A 20,840-nucleotide genomic window follows, 5' to 3' on the forward strand; every position below is an offset into this window, starting at 1 on the left:
AGATGTCACTTCCTGGAGGATGATGTCATTAACTTGGTTTTGTCAGTTAAAGGGATACTATCCACCTTACTTTTCAACATGGTGTTTTCTGTGAATGCACAAGATTATAGGGAAATGACGAGATTAGTATATCAAAGTGCAGTAAACTGAAAAACTGTTATGCTACAAATCAGCGTGTTTATAATTAAGATAATATGGTAAGCATTACCAGTTTGCAATAACAAGCTGTTTTTTACTGCTACAAATAACTGGAAGCGAATGACACCGGAAGCCGGACACATTTAAAATAGCTTGCCTGAAAAATCAGGTGGATAAAAGTCAAGCAGGAATGTGAAGATAGGAAAACATTGATTGTCAATTAAAACTATATCCACAAATTATGTTGAATCGTTTCTATTAGGAAAAGTAAAATAAACAAACAAGTAAGATATGTATTTATTTATTTATTTTAGGAAAAGGAAAAATAATGATCAGATATCATTTTAGATATAGTACATGGTAAACATGGCTGAAACTAAATTAGCGAAATTACTCAAAATTCAACACATGTTCACTTCATTGTGATATTATGATGAAATACAATTAATAAGATTTCCAACTATAAAAGCAGTTAATTTATTATTTCGAGTTCAAAGGTTCAAAAATTATGTATTTTTATTTATTTAACAAAAGTCAGAAAAGCCAATTAAAAAAAAAAAAGTTTGTATTAAGATGTCAATGATGCCAGTGATCCACATTTTCCAGCATGATGGGAGAATTTTCCAAATAGCATCTTGTGCTTCAGTGAAGCAGCTCGAAAATCTCAACATGGTCAATATCACAAATATGCTAGCATTTGATTAGTGCCCTAGAACTAGTGCTGAATCTGAATTAGTTCAACTTACATTTACATCATCTGCATATTTTTTAAAACATTTTACAAATCCTAAAACTTTGCATCCAAGTCTAAATAAAAAAGCGTATATGTGTTCAATGTGACCCAACACTATTGAACCCAACTGCGAAGGCCAAATGTTTGACATCGGTCGATGTCTTTCTGCGCAGTTCTGCCAGCGCGCAATACGCGAACAGCGCGACGCGGCCGGTGTAACGCGCAGCGCCAGCGTTAGTCCCCATCCACACTGACGCGGGACTCCAGCCCGGTTGTTGCGGCATCAGCGGTAGGAGGAGATACAGGGATACAGGGATTCAGAGGGATACAGGGACTCCTGCAGGCAGATTTCAGCAGCTCAGACTCGCAGGTGGATCCCGAGCTCCGTCTGAGACCCGAGCGCGCGCACACTCACGCACTCAAATTAATGAATAAAATCATTAATACATCGAGCTCGTGTTCAAACCAACTACAATGAGAGCAAATCTGTCGCAGTCAGTCCAATCCTCATATGACTCCCAGCCATTTAAAATTTGATGAGCAGTTTTTTGGAGAGCTCCTTGGATTGATCCCAGTGTTTTCCAGTCATGAAGAACAGGAGGGAATATGTGGAATACTGGAGCGCGATTATAGTGGGTCTCTTCTGGATTCACAGCTCTTTCGGGATGCCCCATGTCATACGGATAGGTAAGAGAATGCGTAACGGACACGGACTCTTTATCTGACTGATCGGAGGTTTTTGTGAGTGTTTAAAGTGCTTGCTTGGGTCGATCTGGTGTTAGTTTGCCTTTCGTTTTCAGTAAAGTGAAATAAATGTCTTGCACGGACTGTTTAAGCGCTAGAAATGTAGATGCGCGTGCCGTGCGTCTTCGGAACAGATGGTGCTGCATTGATTTCGTGATTTCACAGACATTTGGAGAGAAACATGTTAACTGTCGAAAATATAGCACGTGGAATTAGTGACATTTTGGTGAGGGCAGTGGCATTGCGGTATTTCTTGTAAATTCATAAGTTCACAGTCTTAACAGGTGAGCTAGGAAACATTGCGCTGAAGTTTGCCTGGAAACCTCAGCTTTACGCACCGTGTCGCCAGACTGAAGGTCCTCGCTAATACTGTGAGAAATAGTGCACTCATGCAACCTGACAAAGAGAGATTTTTCTCCGTCTGAGAAGCTGAAATATGTGTGGCGCGTGGAGACAGGAGCCCAATAAAGATCAATACAGGTTTGTCTGAAGCCAGATCACTTTTGACAAGTGGTTCGAGGCAATGCAGAAAAATGGCTCTAAATGTCATTATGAGACATTAACATGTCCAAGCACAGCCTCCAACTTCCCCTACACATAAAGAGAGAGAGAGAGTGGCACATTTATGCAGTTAAGATAGAACATTTATACACACATAATGACTTTAGTTTGTTCTATGTTGCATTTTACATTTAATTCCATTATAGTTTGGCACTATATGTAAATTAACAACATTTAGTGTTTTTTTTTTCTTAATTTTCCTTCATCTGAAGGAATCACTGCGATGTGGATTTGAATTATTTGAGAACATTTAGAGGAATGTGTTTCTTGGCATGTTCTGGTTCTCTCTACGGATGTGATTGATGACTCTGGCTGTGACTTCAATGACATTGTGCTGGAGATTTGTGATTTTTGACAGCTCAGATCTCTGTTTTCACGGCAGTGTAAACGGAAATGTTTTCTCAACAGCTGCTTTATTATTTCAACGGCACATTTGAAATGAAAAATAATGTGGCAGGTGTATGGACTGCTTTGAGAAATGCACTAATATCCTGAAGCAGAGATAAAGTACTGATCAGTGTGCAGTCTGAAGAACCCCTGTAAATATGATCATCAGTATGCATGACTTCGTTGGAGTGCATATATGTGCATTTTTCTCCCACCGTTCACGATTTGTGCATAAACTACCTAACAAGCAATAGCCGTCGTTTCACCGTCTAGGTTAACTACAGACACGATGTAGTCCGGATATGAGTAACACACTCATAGTCAAAATAACCTTAAATGTGGTAACATGTCGTTTTTTCCCAAATAACTTGCGAGATGCATGATATTCCATCATGTAAACAAAGTCAACAGTGATTACAAGGTGTTTGGTTTCATTTATTCACTCATTTCATTTCTTTGTGATCTAGTTGATGACTGTATTTTATTCTTTGGATATGGTTTAGACTTCTATTAAATGTTCTCTGACAGCCCGAATTTTGCCTTGTTTTAGCCTCGACGTCTGGGCTGTGTTTGGACGCTATTAGACGTCTTTTAAACGCAGAATTAGTAAATGTGTATGTGTAAAGGCATTGGTGTCCACCCTGGATCCAGCAGAGGGCTTTCTGTTAGTTTGCCCCGTCGTAAGCATGGAAATGAATTCGAGAGGCTTGTGTCTGAAGAGAGCAGGCAGGGAGGCAGATCCGTGTGTTAGTTTAAGTGTTACACCATCAACACGGGTTGTGTAATGGTGGGCATCCACAGCAGACATGCCTCCATTGATTTCACTGTTTTTACAACGCACTTCTCCGAGGCCAGATGGTCGATCAAACTCACTCCGCAAGACTGTAAATGTCGCGGGGAAGAGCGTTTCTGCTGTGCCTGTGTGTTATTAGCTGTTTTGCCCTCCTGCTATGAAACTCGCACAGGATCCGCTTCGGAAAAGGACAATACAGTGCCTCGTTACAGTATTACAACGTTTGTTTGTGGTGGAGCCGTAGGATTTAGTGAACTCTAAGTATTTAGATCTATGTTGTTTGGAAGTGATTTAGCGATCGGCATGGTTTGTTTGGCATGGCAAAAACTGTGATCCTGTTGAGATATACTGAGAAGCCTGGAGTAAACATAGAAGAATTACAAACTGGTGAATGTACTGTAGCATCCAATATACTGTACATAGACACATGTGTGCTGTAAGGTCAGAAATGACCTCAGTAGGGCCACATGTTATCCTTCATTATGTCACATGACAGTCGTCCAATCACTGCAGAAACCAAAACCAGCCTTTGAGGTCAAACTCAATGGGTTTTCAATACCCAGCTTGACTTTTTAGTGTAGTTTGGATTCAGTGCTGTCACTCAATCCTTTCAATATCGTTCAGGGCAGCTGCAGCCTATCAGAATCCACTCCAGTTCTGGCAGCGGACGCTCTGGATCGCATCCAAATGTCACTGCAGAGTAGTGCATATGTCTTGAAAAATAATGATGAACTCTCAAGAGATTTGGGCTTTTTTTCAATCCTAATTTTAAAGAATTTGCCTTGTATAGCGTGACCTTCAGAAAGGGCTAATTTAAATGAGATTTTTCGAACATTTTGGTATAAGTTTACACGCATTGTCTTTATAAATGTAGAGTCTTTCGGGTTTTTGCTTGTGCATTTAAGCTGTCTCATCTGTTGTTCAAGAATACGATTAATGGAATAAATGTAATGCCTTTAAATGAGAGAATCAGCGCCAAATAAAGATTTATTGAAAAGTCAATGGCTTTATCTACCTAAGAGTTACAGTGCTTCATAATGAGCAGTTAATCAATCTCACACACAGTCATGTGTCACTTTTATTTTTAGCCTTTTTCCTCCTAGAGAGACTGTTCCACATTCATATATATATATATATATATATATATATATATTTATTTATTTATTTATTTATTTATTTATAGCTGTTACCATATGAACTACAACTTAAGGTTATATTTTTTATTTTTTTTAAATTGAAAAAAAAAATACTAAAAGCCCTTTTTGGCTGTTTTGCAAATGGCTGATTCATACTAGAGACTCTTGTACTTATTTAAACACAAATGGGCTGCAAATCCACATCATGTGTTCTGAGCACAGTGTATTTGACAGACACACACACACACACACACACACACACACACACACTGATGCTTCATATAACAGTATCTCTGCACTTTTCTCATTTTTTATTTATTAAAATACTCTTCACATTAAAAGCACACGATAGTTCGTGAGGCTTGTGTCCCCTAAACGTGTTTCAAGTTCGTTAAATTCCCGCATGACAAAAGAGCAGGAGGAAGATATACATTTCTAAAGAAGCTGACAACAAGAATTGTGTCATCGGTATAAAATGTCCATCAGTTGCAGAGTGAGAATGAATTTTTAATTTTTGTGCAAACTTAATCTTAATCGAGCTAGAACTCTCTCAGCAGAGACCAGAGGTAGATGTGCGCGCGCGTGAATCGCGGCACGGTGCACGGAAGGGTTCGAGCCGCGTGCATGAGCACTGTAGCGCCAGTGTCTCACACACACGCAGAAACACACACACATACCGAACTGCATGTGGTTTGTACACACGCACACAGCTGTGCGGTTTCACTGAAGCTGTTGTACATTTACGGAGTCAGCACACTTATGGCCTGCCGATTAGCTCCAGTGCCGGTAATGAGAGCGAGCAGATGTCGGGTTTGTTCGCATGAAACCCTGAATCAAAAGCTCCATACACTCTTCTCTAAAATCAGTGTCACTCTGTTATTCTGAAGCTGAGATCTACTTAAAGACCGACTAGACACACACACATACACTCGCACGTTTTCGCATAAATTAAATAGCCTATGTAGCAACACAAAAGATTTGAAACGAAAGGGAACCAAATGGTGCATATAGTGACACACATCATGTGGCATGATTTGATTATATTAATGCAGCAGAAAATCTCCATTAGCCTACATGAGTTTGAAACTTAATCTGAAAATGTGTGCATTATGTAGCATAATTGCAAGGGTTTGAGGGTAAGAAAGGACACACCTGAAGCGTTGATAATCAAGCATTTTTGAAAAGCACATGGCTTGATCCTTACAAGCTTTCTTATCACACTTTTATTTAAAGAAAAAAAAAATCGAATAAATGTCAACCTCTGAAATGACTTCTTTTTGACTGTCACTTAGTCCGTGCAGGCTTTTGGTTCTATCAGAAATTGGCAAATAGCTATTATTTAATGCTAATGTTATAGGAAATGCAGTCTTTTTAAAATCATAGCAATAAGGTAATGTGAGGTGTGTCATTTGTGCACTACCAGCATTTACACAAACTGAGAAAGTCTAAAAGCGTTAGCACTCCCTCAATAGCACACTTGAATGAACCTCTTTTGTAAGGGCTGAGCTACACATGTAAACTTGCCTCCTTCTTTCTGTAGTTGCATATAAAGGTCATAGCAAGACGGCCAGCAGTAAATAGAGATAACATTACAACAGTGGCACGAGAGTGAACTAATTCACTGACACACGAGGTCTTCCCTTTCACCCAGAGCCCTCTAGTGTTCTCCGAACAGATGGTGTTTTCATATCACACTGTAAAGTGTGTGCTGGGTCTTTCAGAAACATATGCTCTTTATAATAAATAATAAGCTGACTAATCTCACTCCGATACACCCAATCCTTTCCTCGGAGGAGAACACGCCAGCTCTCTCTGATCTCATCAACACAAACGGTGGGCCGTTGTCCCTGGATGTGTGTGACCTTCTGAATATGACAGCGCTCGGAAAAATACATAGCTTGTCAATGTAGTTGTTTTCTCCGTCTCGCTCCTTCAATTTCACTCTTGCTCTGCGTTACTCTTATTTTAGTTGTGGGAGGTGCAACACCAGCAGACAGAATCAAATGTCACGTCCACCCATTTGTCTTTATTACGAGCTCCTGTCCAACGCATCCGATTCCCACTCTCTCCCATCAACCGTCCCCTGCTGGGAAAGTCAAACAGAATTAAACCGTCCAATCGGGAAAACCCGGTCTCGGGTCACAGCGGCACGCAGAATACACAGCGGCGGCCGTTTCTCAGTGGTGCGAGTGACCAGAAGAGCGGACGCTGAATCTCTGCTGTGAGAAGCATGAAAGGAGAACGCTGGAGCCTGGCGAAGCTTGGGAGACTCTTATTTAGTTTGTTAATTAGCTCAAACCTTTTAATCCCAATTTAAAAACCTGCCACGTTGCTGCGCTCGCCTCTTTTGTGCATTGCCCCGAGCTAAATAAAACGGAGCCCATTTTTCCCCTTTGCTTTTCAAATAGTGTGGCATTCAAGTCCTCCCCCTTCACCCCCCCCCTTCACACACTCCCTCCGTTTGATGCGAGCTGCCTTTTCTGTCTGCCGACAGCCTGCAGAAACATACGTACGGATCACGTTTCCTTCAGCTTCACTGAGCATTGATGACATTAAGCTATATTGATTTAAATGTACATCTGTGGAAGGGAAAGTAAAATTGCACAAAAGACATTCCTTTATTATCTCAATTGGCAGTGAGATTAAATTGAGAGCAAGTGCAGACTTAACCTTCAGAAATGTCTCCAATTTATTTGACGTGTGAAATATTTGATACACTAAAAAACTGTTTGCCTAACTTAATAAAACTATGACATTTCCCACCAGGTTGGAATGAAAATTCACAAAAGAGAATCCTTTATTATATTTTATTTAATCTTTACTATTCCTTTATTACTATGGTTCTAATGAGATTATATTGAGACAAAATGGATAATTTTTCTTGAATCGCTAAAGGTTAAGTGTGCAAATATTTTGATATGTGAAATATTAGATGCACTAAAAAAATAGTTAGTCTAACTAATTTAATACAAGTTACGAGTTTAATAGATTCACATGTGTGAGTTGAGCTGCTCAACTTAATTCAGTTAGTTCACTTCAATTTCATTTGACTTATTATATGATTTTCACTCGGAAATAATTTACCTTTGCTGATGCAATTATAATTAAAAGCAGAAGTTAAAAAAATAAAAATTTCCTTTTACTTCAATGTAAAAAAGCAAGAAGAGACTTTTCTGCATTGAATTAGCTCAGTTATTTCTTGTGGAGTTAACATGTATCATTGTGTAGTCACCACAATGAAGCACAACTAAAAAAAAAACATGAACAGAACAATAAATACTAGAGAATCAGAATAACTTCCCTCCCTCTTGCAACATCTCTTCTCTTCTCTGATGACAAGGCGGGGCTATAACATGTCACTCACATGAGATCAGCCAATAGCAAACCACCACCATCCAACCAGCCAATAAATTCCCCACAGACAAAATCAAGTCCCGCCCACATTTGTTCTTGTTCCAGAAGCATTTCACTAAAAAAGGAAAAAAAGACGAGCGCAACGTCCCTTTCATGACATCTTTGATTTCAACATTGACTCTCCTGATCTAATCAGAAATCCCCTGTCCAGTTAAAGCTGCAGTAGGTAACTTTTGTAAACAAATATTTGTTAAAACTGTCATTATGTCCTGACAGTAGAATATGAGACAGATAATCTGTGAAAAAAATCAAGCTCCTCTGGCTCCTCCCTGTGGTCCTATTGCCATTTACAGAAATACACCACTCCCGGTCAGAAACAACCAATCAGAGCCAGGAGGAATGTCTTAGCAGTGTCAATCATGCTCGTGTACGCACTGATCACCCCTCTCTTGCACAGCGCGAGCGCGTACCGTCGTTCGTGACTCTACTGTTCGAACTCGTTCATCCTAATGAACTAATCTTTTTTCGAGTCATTTCGTTCATTCAACGAACGAAATGACTAGAAAAAAGATTTGTTCATTTTGATGAACGAGTTCGAACAGGATCACGAACGTGCATCACAGAACAGAGCAAGGCGAGCATTTGTGCTTATAAAACTAAAAGTTTTTTATTTATTTTTGAAATGACCGATCGTTTCGCTAGATAAGACCCTTATTCATAGTCTGGTATCGTTTAAAGCCCTTTGAAGCTGCGCTGAAACTGTCATTTGGTCCTTGAAACGTTTGCGTCCTATTGAAGTCCATTATATGGAGAAAAAGCCTGGAATGTTTTCATCAAAAACCTTCATTTCTTTTCGACTGAAGAAAGAAAGACATGGACATCTAGGATGACATGGGGGTCAGTAAATTAGGGTGGGGGTGAGTAAGAGAAAGCGCTATATAAATGCCTCATTCATTCATTCATTCATTCATTCAAATTATCAGCAAAAGTTTTTTTAAAAGTGAACTAATCCTTTAACGTTATCTTACTAGCTATTTATAACTTATAGAAAGAGTGCAACGTTATAAAGTTACATGTATTGCAAAATACATAATGATTTGAGGACCAAGTTTGTAGTCAAAGTATGGGCAGGCCATAGTCAATGTAAAGCATATTGTTGATGTTTCGTCCCTATTAGTGAATGTTCCATAACTGTTTATAATCCGCCATCATCGGTGGTCCTGCTTACTAGCCTGCGCGTTCACGGCAGGCTCCGCTGTTGGGGAGGAGCTGTGGGGGAGGAGATGTGGGGGAGGAGCTGTGGAGGGAGGAGCTGTGGGGGAGGAGCTGTAGGGGGAGGAGCTGTGGAGGGAGGAGCTGTGGGGGAGGAGCTGTGGAGGGAGGAGCTGTGGAGGGAGGAGCTGTGGGGGAGGAGCTGTGGGGGAGGAGCTGTAGAGGGAGGAGCTGTGGGGGAGGAGCTGTGGAGGGAGGAGCTGTGGGGGAGGAGCTGTGGAGGGAGGAGCTGTGGAGGGAGGAGCTGTGGAGGGAGGAGATGTGGGGGAGGAGCTGTGGAGGAAGGAGCTGTTGAGGGAGGAGCTGTGGGGGAGGAGCTGTGGAGGGAGGAGCTGTGGGCGAGGAGCTGTGGGGGAGGAGCTGTGGGGGAGGAGCTGTGGAGGGTGGAGCTGTGGGGGAGGAGCTGTGGAGGGAGGAGCTGTGGGGGAGGAGCTGTGGAGGGAGGAGCTGTGGGGGAGGAGCTGTGGAGGGAGGAGCTGTGGGGGAGGAGCTGTGGAGGGAGGAGCTGTGGAGGGAGGAGCTGTGGGGGAGGAGCTGTGGAGGGAGGAGCTGTGAGGGAGGAGCTGTGGGGGAGGAGCTGTGGAGGGAGGAGCTGTAGAGGGAGGAGCTGTGGGGGAGGAGCTGTGGAGGGAGGAGCTGTGAGGGAGGAGCTGTGGAGGGAGGAGCTGTGGGGGAGGAGCTGTTGAGGGATAACTTGCACTTTACAAATATAAGTGGATTAAACATAATGAAATTAAGTGACAACATGGTTTAGCTTATTTTTAATTAAGGCTGCATTCCGTAACTTTTTTGGGTTAAAAATTATCCAAAATAATTTTTTGAGTAAGTACATAACCAGCCAGTGTTCAAACCGATCTTCTTGCCGGAGCTCGAATCAAAATCTTAAACTTGCAATAATGTTTTTGATTCCAGTGGTACTGGTGGATTTCCACAGGAAATTCGAGCATGTACTTGCGTCATTACGTCACATCTGTCCACATAAAGAAGAGTCTCCGCTAGTCGGCTATGAGTGTGAGGATGTTGAGGTGGAGATTTATAGGCTTTTCTCACAACACTTGATATAATTAAACTTATTAATTTGATGGTGGATCCAGAAATGTTCAAACGACAATCACCAGTGACAGCTGAAGATTCACCCATTGTAAAATGCAAAAGACTTAGTTTGGACTTCGGAGAGGCTACAGAATAAGAGTCTGCAACCGGCCCATGCGAAAACAAGGATAATATCGGAAGGGCATTAAATGTAGTAAAGCAATGCTGATGTTGTTAACATTAACAATTTGAGAACAAAGTATAATTTGCACAGTTTGACGTGATATGATAAGCGATCGTTAGATTTAATCAGCACGATTTACTACAATGCTTTTTTCCCCTTAGTTGGTCAGAACAAAAGTGGATGTTACTTGTTCAGAAGACAATTTCAGGTGAAAATTCTTATGTTGGTCATAATTCCAAAAAGTATAATCTGTGATTGTGAATCCCAGTATCCACACCGGCGTTGACTGACAGCCGCACATTCTCCACAAAACATTGGATTCATCCATTCATTCAATGCCGTGCCGAGGCACAATCCACGTAAAGTTGATAATTCCGTGAATAACTGCAATTGCAGATTTCGAACAGAGGTGGCGACAAAGAAGAAAAACTGTGAACAGCAGCTTTAAGTAAATTTAACAAACAGCAAAAATCTTTTTTTTTTTTTTTGAGAGAGAGAGAATTTTTTTTCGGAGACAGAGAGAATTTTTTTTTCTAAAATACTTTCTCGTCTTCCAGCTAAATATACAGACAGATTTAAGTAAGCCCTTTGTAGGCTGATTACCCGAAACACCACCGAAACATTTCTCTGTTTGTTTGATTTTGACCCAGTGCTGTCAGCTTGGGGCGTCACTATCTGTTTGTTTGTGCAACTGTGTCAGACAGTTCAGGAAGACATTTGTTTTTGCGGTTTCATTTGGTGAAGCAGAAAGTACACAATGCACTTTTATCTTAGATGGTCTTAAGAAACATTACTACATCTTCGGAAAATATCTCAAACTTTACTCAGATCTGCCAATTTTGCAATAAAATATGACATTTTATATGACCAATTTATCTGAGCTAGTCTATCCACATTTTTTAGCTCTGCCTCTCACCTTTTGGCAACTTTTCAATCTTTTATGTCAGTTTAGGAGAATCATTCGAGGCCAACTTGAGGTATGAAAGAGCTGAGGCATAAAACGTTCCTCTTGGACATGCTCTAACGCCGGAAATAAAAGATTCGCTCAAGGAACACAATCTCATAATAAGAAAATGTTTTGTTTTGTTGGAAAATAGCCAACAGCTCAGATAAAATGGCCACTAATGAGGTTCATGGAAGATATGCTAACAGATATCCGGTAGTCATTCTCAAGTACCTGGAACTTAACTCGACTTGCTTTCCTAATAGGCTCCTGTTACAACCGCTAGCCCGTGATCTACAGGCAAGACATGAGTTATTGTGATCATCAGTTCATTGCCACTCAAAGAGGTCTGTGGAGGTCAACCACAGCTTAGCTGAATGAGAACTGTCTTTGAATTTCTATTGAGTAACAGTTCTTTTCTCCCACGTCTCCTTTGTCCTTCTGAGAATCTACAAGTGCTGTAGAAAGTTTCCGGTTTGAAAAGCATGCACTTTATTATTGTGTGTTTCAGCATTCCTGCAATAAAAGGCCTTTGCATCAGATTTGTTCCATTCCCCGTAAGATAATTATTTGAAAAGATCAGCAGAAAGACGGACTGCAACTTTCATAAATGAAGTGCAGTTAGATAATTGTAGGTTTGCTTGAACAACCATTAATAAAATGGCCATTTTTAAAGAGTAACAAAGCTTTTTTTTATGGATCCATCCAGTTTTTCTCTATGTACTTCGCTATGAATTTGTGTAGCAGGAGAGATTGTAGTGGGAGCGGAGATTGTTGACCTCAGATATAGTGGTGGTGGAGGTCAAGAGACCCACGAGTCCCAGAGCATTTCAAATGGATGCTCCAAAGAAACAGCACTTTGCAAGTGAAAAGAGGGTGAGATGTTATATAAGCAATATACATTTTACAGGAAAAGAAGTCAAAGTCTTGTAATGGTCATTGATGAGTACATCCAACAGTGTTGGACATGTTTGGTAAAAAACAATAAGAACTTTGCTTGGAGTTCACTTTCAGGTTGTTCATTTTGCGACTTAGGCAGTTTTATGTTCTTGCCTGTAGGAAATAAATAATGAACTGCAGATTAAAATATCACCAGCACTGTAGAGATCCAATAAAAACAAGTCCCTGCATGGAAATGGACTGCGTTGAACAATAAGTTTGAATACAGAATGATGGTGAAAGAATAATTAGCTGATTTAATTACCACACTGTTCATTGATCGACATCAGATGTGAACCTGAGGTCGTGCAATTTGCATGAATACACAGAGTTGGAAATCAATGGGTATTATTTAGCTTTAAAGAGTAAGATAAATAAATATTCATTCTACTCCAGTTCCGAAAAGAAAAGAATTTCGCAATGACACAAATGGCGTTAATTTGCATGCATTGTTGTGGTTGCACTGGTTTATTCATCATGATAAATGGTGAATCAAAACACTCTGCCGTTGAGTTTTGTAAGAAACATTAAGACTGCTGATGCACCTCATGAAAACTCTATACTGAAATGATTTATTGCTTTGAGAGATAGACATTTAATATTGGCCAGTCTATACAATATGCACTAGCTTGTAAGGCACTAACACAAAGCTATTACTGAACCGTAAGCCAACAGCTAGTACTGGAAATGTCAGGGGTAGTGTAGAGTCATTCAGGCAGGAGATGAGAGCAGCAAGGTGAACTCTGATCTGGGAAGCTAAAAGATTACAAATAAACACAAGAAAACAAGGGCTTTTGCAGCCGCCCTTGACAATAATGCGACGCCTGGACTTTGAATGGTACCGCATAAAGATTGGACCACTATAAAGCTTAGAAATGGCAATGTTTTTTGAATGCGTAAATCGATTTGATTTTAAATGTCATGGACAGTCAAGGCAGGAAACCACACACAAGCAAACTCAGATGTTGTTATAAATATGACGTTTTTCATATTCAGATTCATCTTTGTTGAATCGGGCATTTATTTAGCTGGTAGTTGTGAGGTTGTGTGCCTTGAGTTATAAAAAAGTCACCCACTGTATATGTCTGCATTTGCACACTTCTCCATAGTGGTAAAAGTCATTATCCACACATGAACAAGTTAAAGTTTCAGTGATAAATCATCGGTTATGTTTGACATTAGTTCACTCCAGGTTGTGGGTCTTAAAAAGGATGAATGAAACCCTGTGATTGAACAACATGAAACGAAGCAGTGATTGAAAAGAAAGAGGCACGTCTAGGCCAGGGGACAATCAGTGGGTCTTTGTGCCGTTTTCCCAGCCGGTAATGACATCTGGAACGCCTCGTGCATAGAAATGGGCATTAGTGCTCGGGCAGAATCCGGTGTGGCTGCAACTCTACAAAGATGACAGAATCCACACAGCGAGCGTCTGCGGGATGGGGCCTATTAGACACCGAGATCTGTTAGAGCTGCTGACAGACTTGAAAAGAAAGACTTGAGAAGATATTACCTCCAATTACGGGGCTTCCTGACCAGTGTGATCAAGTGTAACTGGGAAGGCTGAGCCCTTTCATACTCTCGACACGTCAACTTGTTTTTCAGAGGTCTCACGATGATATAGAATGGCTTTCTTTCCTCATTCCTTCATCCCTCGATCTCCACATCCCCGTCTTCAGCCCTCTCATCTCTTTTCCTTAAAGATCAGTGATGCAGGGCTGAGTGTTTCAAAGTCCTGAGAAAAAACACCCCACGTTCTCTAAAAAACGGAAAGTGTTTTTGTGGGGGACTCAACTGCGAAGTAGACCTCATCCTGTCAAATTGCAAATTTAATCCTATCCAGCATGTGCAAATGGTTGTAATCCCCACTGGGACACAATGGTCTGTTCACTACTCATCCAACCCCTGCCTCATCTGGCTGGATTATAATGTTTATATTTGAGTAATGATTGCCAATTACACATCTTTATATAATGGCCCTATTGCCATTTGGGTCTGCGCTCAAGTGCTTTTTTAAGTATTTTATCAGCAGATGAAACATGAAAATGATTATCACCCCGCAATCAACCAACCAACCAATAAATCAATTAATAAATCAACCACATAGCCAATCAGTCAATCCCTGGTCTGTGAAATCAGTGCTCGAATTAATCCACCAGTGAGTTGGTCAGTCAGTGAATCAATTAAAAAATCATCCAACCATCCAACGAGTCAGTCAGTCAATCAATTAGTCAACTAACCAACTCGGCAACCACCCAAACTACATTACCAACCAGTCAGTCAATCCCAGTTATTCTTGTCTGTAATATTAATTATTTCAATCAACCAATGAGTCAATCAATTGCCCAATCATTCAATGTACCAATCAGTCAGCCAACTAACCAACCCTGCTTCCCAATATCAATACTATCCGTCCTATATAGTATGTGCGAATAGAATAAGTGTGTCCCAAAGCATAGTATTTTGAAAGAGTATGTCAAAATCCCTAGATGGTCTACTATTTCTGGTAGATATTCTGAGTGTGGATCCGTGCTCTGGTGCTCACTATAAAGTCTGATATTGCCCACAATCCATTGCGATTTGAATGAGGATTTGGTTCAGAAGTACAAACACAAGTAAAACGTGTTAAAAAACTACAAAACATGGCAGATATGCACGAACGACAGTGAGAGGTTTAGACAAAGGTTTGAATGACTAATAATTAAAGTTTAAACTGATAACAAATATTTATTTAATGTTATCCGTGGTATATTTCAAATGCAATAACAATGTGGACTTTTATAAAGATCCATTTGGCCATTAACTTTTAAATGCATAATTATGAATTAATATGAGGAGAGTTTTCCGCATGATAGACCCATGGCTGTAGATCAATGTGCTACTGCATTTCTCTCCAATATGGTAGGAAATTAAATTAATTTAAATGTGGAGGATTTTAAATGTGACAAGATGATTGACAGGCCAATTTACGGTGACAGGATGCGACAGAGAGCAACCGTTAAAGATGCAATCGTATGACATGATAGTATGTCACAAAACTTGTATATTATTTCGCTACACACTCAAAAATATGTACTTTTTCTCAAAAAAAATAGTACATACTTTTAAAGCGTAGTAGGTGAATTGGGACGTAGCATAAATCACCAACCAGTCAAACTTCTGTACCAACCAGTCAGTCAATCAATCAATAAATCAATCAATCACCTGACCATCCAACAAACCAATCAGTCAGTAAACTAACCAACTCATCAACCACTCAAACTCCTGTACCAACCAGTCAATCAGTCAGTCAACTAACAAACTCACCAACCACCCAAACTCCTGTAACAACCACTCAATCAATCAATCAATCAATCAATCAATCAATCAATCAATCAATCAATTGCCTGACCATCCAACAAGCCAATTAGTCAGTAAACTAACCAAATCACCAACCACCCAAACTCCTGTACCAACCAGTCAGTCCGTCAGTCAGTCAATCAATCACTTGCACTAACATCCAACAAACCAATCAGTCAGTAAACTAACCAACTCACCAGTCAGTCAATCTTAGCATCTCTGATCTGTGACATCAGTTCCTGACACTGTCAGGCTCAAAGTACCTTTTCTGTGATTTTCCAGTAATCTGAGTAGCTTGATTTGTCTCAGCTAGAGGGGATAAGCACTGATTGCCTTCCCCAGGTCTTGATGGCAAGTCAGAGTGCTCTCCCCTCAGAAGGAATGCACTCCTCTGGGGACTGATTGGCTTCTTGGCCCTCACAGTGCTGGCTGACATGTTAGCTGTGTAACGCCGGTACACCTGACAAAGCCCTCGTGATTGGAAGACTTTCTCTGTACTGCCGAGCCTGAAGTATATCAGTTATCTTGTGAATTTGCCCCAGTTCGCAAATGTTGCGCCCATGGTGGACTATCAAAAGGTGATAGATGTTTCACCCGGTGGACAATATTTGGGATGATGAAGAGATAAGCTGGTAACGGAATAACAGGACAGAAATGTTCCAGTGTTCGGACCATCAACTTTTCGAAATTGCTTGGTTGTTCTGCAATACAGCTTTCATTACATTGCATATTTTTACAGCAAATCAAGCTAAGTTTTTTGTCAAACAAAGGAGTGAGTTCACGAACAGTTGTACCATTTGCCCACACTGCATTTCATTGCAAAACCGACCAGCAATCCAGTTTGACCAGGTGCGAAATGCACTGTAATACCACTGCAAAAAGTATATATGTAAATAAAGTCATTCTCATTGTTTTCAGCGCAAATGTGCCTCATTTCTATGTAATTTAGTCTCATTATATATTGTGACTTATTCACAAATCTCTAGTTTTCTGGCAAATAGCATTTGCAATAACAACCACACAAGCAGTAAACTGAATTTAATTTAAAAGAGACGTTTCTGTACAATTTCAATTGATGGTGGCAGCACTCATTCATTAAATGATGTAAAAGAGCATTTTAGGCATACATTCAGATGTAGACTTTGGCCCTGTTTACACCTGGTATAAAGATGTGTTTTGGTCGATCAGCTCACAAGTGTACGGCACTAAATACAGGTGTATTTTACAGGTGTATACGTTTTGAGCTTGTCCACTTTCGACCACTACCAGAGGTTGTGGCTGGATTACTTTAGTGGTGTAGACATTCATGTGATCGAATGTGTTCGAACAGCCACAAAAGACCGTCTACTCTCCACCTACTGACCTGATGAGTAAACATTATGGGAAGAGCGCTAGCCAGACGGGATTTAAACTGTCGGCTGAAGAGCCAAGTTTGGTCAAGTGATAAAGTACGAGTCGTTTGGCCCGTTGGAATTCCCTGTTATGTGGGACAATTCTGACTGTTGACACTTACCGAAACCAGATTGCAGTTACTAACACTGTAGAAATATGGTGTTATGGCAGATTTATTTATTTATTTATTTATGAGCTTTAAAGCCTGGCCCCCCATCATGAATTCAGGACAAAGCAATGACTTTTTCTTCGCCGTTAAAATGTTAAATTATAATCAACTTTAATTAAAGTAAACAATTCTGTAATTCAGAGTCTAATGAAATATCAATATCAGTCAGAATTAAACATAGCCTTGTATATAAAGTAACTTTTTATCGATTTTATTAACGTGACAAAAACAATGCAATCTTAAAATTAACTACATTTGCAATTCACTAATATCTATTATCATTCATCTCTGTTGTGAGATGCACAACAATGTAATATCTTGAATTATCGAACATTGCAAGACAATTTTGGTATATTTTATTGTTTAGAACATTTATATTTCCACCTCTTTCCACATATATATGTATATTTATTTTACGCATTTAGCTAGTGGATTTTAAAATTGAGACTGTTTACTGCATGCTGAAATTTGAGCGATTGCCTAATATATTTTTTTGCAGAAAATGAATATCTAATAAACTACTAGTAAAGAAGGCCAGATTGCAGCTTCAACATTGCATGAATTACATTGATGTGCATTTCATGAAACACAGATTTTGAGGGTGTGTTTGCATCACAACCTGATTTGCATAATTCCAGCGTATTCCAGTGAATAAGCGACGCTATCCTTTGTGCATCCTTAATTTAGAATGAGCACTCAGAGTCACTTTTTACGCAATGGCACATTGACTTTGAATGAATGTGTACTGTACTTTGTTAGGGTCAGTTGATGAAATCTCAGTGTTTTGCTCTGACATCAGCCAGACATGCGTTAATATCAGGGCAGAGCATTGTAGGAATGTATGGCTAGAATAGATAAGTGCTAGTTGTTATCTGGCTGTCAGGTTTTGAGCAATGAATGACATGGAAACCAGATTTTCTCAACTATCACATGGGCCGTCCACACAAAATGGAGGCGCTGTAATGACTTTTTTAGCAAGGCAATTTTAATAGAACATCTCTAATAGCATTCACAATCATTTTATTTGGATAAATGACTGGAAGTAAGAGAATGTGGAAATCAAAGGAGAAAAAAGCCATTTTCTCTTTTGTTAATCTAAATAAAGGACTCAATGTTCTTTTCCTTAGCGTATTATTCTTGTAGGACAGAGCAAGTTTCTTTTCATTGTGATGTGTACTTTTGCCTTAAATCTTAGACAATCCAGCAGAGCGTTCAAGACATTAATCAGACAAATAGAGGAACAACATGTGCAAAAAAATTTCTGCAAGGGAATACCAAATACAGGACAGCACATTGGTAACAAACCTTGAAGACAAACTCACATTATTGACTTTAATGATAGCAAATAGCTGCTGGACTTATGGTTTACAGACGTTACTGTTTGCAGTTCAATATGAACTTAGATTGACCTTTCCTTTCCAGTCCACTATAAACGTATGTAACTGGTGATAGAGGTCAGTGTTACTAAACCAATATGACATATATGGAATAAAAAAATAAAAATACTATTTATCTCTTATCATTCTGACTGTTTCCCCCTCAGAATTGTGATATACGCAAGCAATTGCAAGTTATAAAGTCTGAATTGCAAAATAGAGTCATAATTATTAAATATAAACTCGCAATGGTGAATTTTAAAGTCGTATTTTATACTCAATTATAAAGGGAATTATAAAATTTTGAGATAAAAAGGTACAAATTACCTTTTTATATTTTATTCCTTGGTTGAAACAACATTCCATACAATATACATCTATGTGTGTTAGTCATAGATTTTGGAAAATAAAAAAAAAAAGGTGAAAAAACAGCACATGATAGAAATGAGCACATACAGTAAAGCAAACGTTGTTCTTTATAGCCAACACTGGTGAACATTTACTCCAGTTTCACCCTAAATGGCTGAGCAGACGGGATGGTGGTAATGCTGGGTTTCCAGTTTTTATGAGGACTCTCTATAGACATAATGGTTTTTTATACTGTACAAACTGTATATTCTATCCCATAACCCCAACCCTACCAATCACACAGAACTTTCTACATTTTAACATTTTCAAAAAACTATTTAACATGATTTATAAGCTGTTTTCCTCATGAGACCAAAATACATTTAAATAGTTTATTAATCATTTACTTACACTTTCTAAGTAATCTTATGAACCACTGACAACTCCGAAATAACTGGTTTATAAAAAATGCAATACTTCATTTACAATTGATAAATTGATCATTAGTAAAGTATGAAAATACAATTATTAAACACATTGTAGATATGCGTATAAATAAAAAATAAAGCATTTATCGCTGTATTTATAAACTGCTCAATAATGTCTATTAATGCTTTATAAAGGATTAATTAACTGTTTACTAATGTTATCATTATAAAGTGTTACCAACCTGTTAACATTTTGTTTTTAAACATGTAAACATCTGATTATGTTAATTAATCAATTTATTATTAATTATTAATCAACTTGTGAGGACCAGCAAAAATCTCAAGATTTACCATCCTTCATTAATATAACATTCATTAATATAGTTTAGGGTTCAGTTGTTTACTTTTTTCACTACCATTTGCAGCAGAGAGAACATGCAGTGGGAACATTATATCAAAGTTGAAGATAAATATTACACGAGTTGCACGAGTTAAAGCCTAAAAAATTGTTTTTGAAGCATCCCATATTCTCCTTCATTTATAATGATAATTTCTGGTTAAATTGAACATGTGTTTTCTATATATGGTCACGATGCACAGCGACTCTTTTTGGTAGGTGTTCTTTATCCGTTTAGCTTATGAATGGAAGCATAAGCTTCTTGTTTTGTAGGATAATCTCTAAATCTTGTAAAAGTGCATAATTTATCTATTTATTTAAAGTTATGCCTTCCCCTTGATGTGTGCAATTGCATTTCACCGGGTGCCATCTATTATCTAATCTTTCTCTAAATGAAGTGGTGACTGTAGCCACAGGCAAGTTCATGTTCAGTTAAAATGGAGTCCTGATTATTTTCTCCGTCCCCAAACTCTCTGCATTTACTCCGCAGCCCTTCGGGTAAAAGCTAGAATTGTGTCTAGCTGGATCTGTGCCCTAATGTTTTTTCAGCGGCATCTCTTCAAACTTTCTCTCTTTCCATTCAAGAGGTTGAGATGAGCTCTCTTTTCCTGCAGCCTTGCTCTACAATTATCTAGTTCCTACATTGTTCATGCATTTGCATGCAAGTCGTTTTTTTCAGGTTTTCCTGTCTTGCCCTGTGAAAATTTCCTTTCTATTGTCCCCTCAGAGAAGATTACAATGTGACAATACCGAATTTGTATAATTAAACGTGCTAGTGCGGAGGACTACGTGTCTGTGTTGATGATAGACCTGAGTCGCTGCGAGAGAGGAAAATAAATCCACGATTGCTCTCTAAACTGCATTTACATGAGAAGTGGAAGCCAGTTGCAGAGGAACAGTTTGCAGTGGCGTTGCATGTTTGCTCAGTTAAGACCGGGTGAGGGCCTTTAAAACGGATGGAGATTCGTGAAGGGAATGTTGAGCAGAAGAAACAGATGAGTGCGATGTGTTCAAAGCTGGTGAACGTGACATTTGTTTGCATTTTCAACAAAAATGACCACTCGAAATGTCAAGAAATTCTTGACTAAAGACAAACCAGGTTAGACCTTTGCACTCGGTTGGATTGGAGACGTTGCTGATGAGAAATGCGTTTGGACAGTTGACCGGCATGGACTTGC

The 20,840-nt window shown here is 39.3% G+C and overlaps 1 protein-coding gene across 1 annotated transcript in view; it reads left to right on the forward strand.

Annotated features, from left to right (window-relative positions):
- Positions 1 to 1,190: 1,190 nt before the first annotated feature.
- The window catches only part of grik3 (glutamate ionotropic receptor kainate type subunit 3), a 182,253-nt gene continuing 162,603 nt past the window's right edge, over positions 1,191 to 20,840 (forward strand). Inside the window, exon 1 of the mRNA XM_077205783.1 lies at positions 1,191 to 1,558. Within this exon, the coding sequence (XP_077061898.1) occupies positions 1,459 to 1,558 (100 nt within the window). The 5' untranslated portion in view covers positions 1,191 to 1,458. The remainder of the gene's footprint in view (positions 1,559 to 20,840) is intronic.

Source organism: Siphateles boraxobius, unplaced genomic scaffold (genome assembly GCF_051911475.1).
Source record: "Siphateles boraxobius isolate OS27281-9 unplaced genomic scaffold, OSU_SipBor_1 12, whole genome shotgun sequence".
Lineage (NCBI taxonomy): Eukaryota > Metazoa > Chordata > Actinopteri > Cypriniformes > Leuciscidae > Siphateles > Siphateles boraxobius.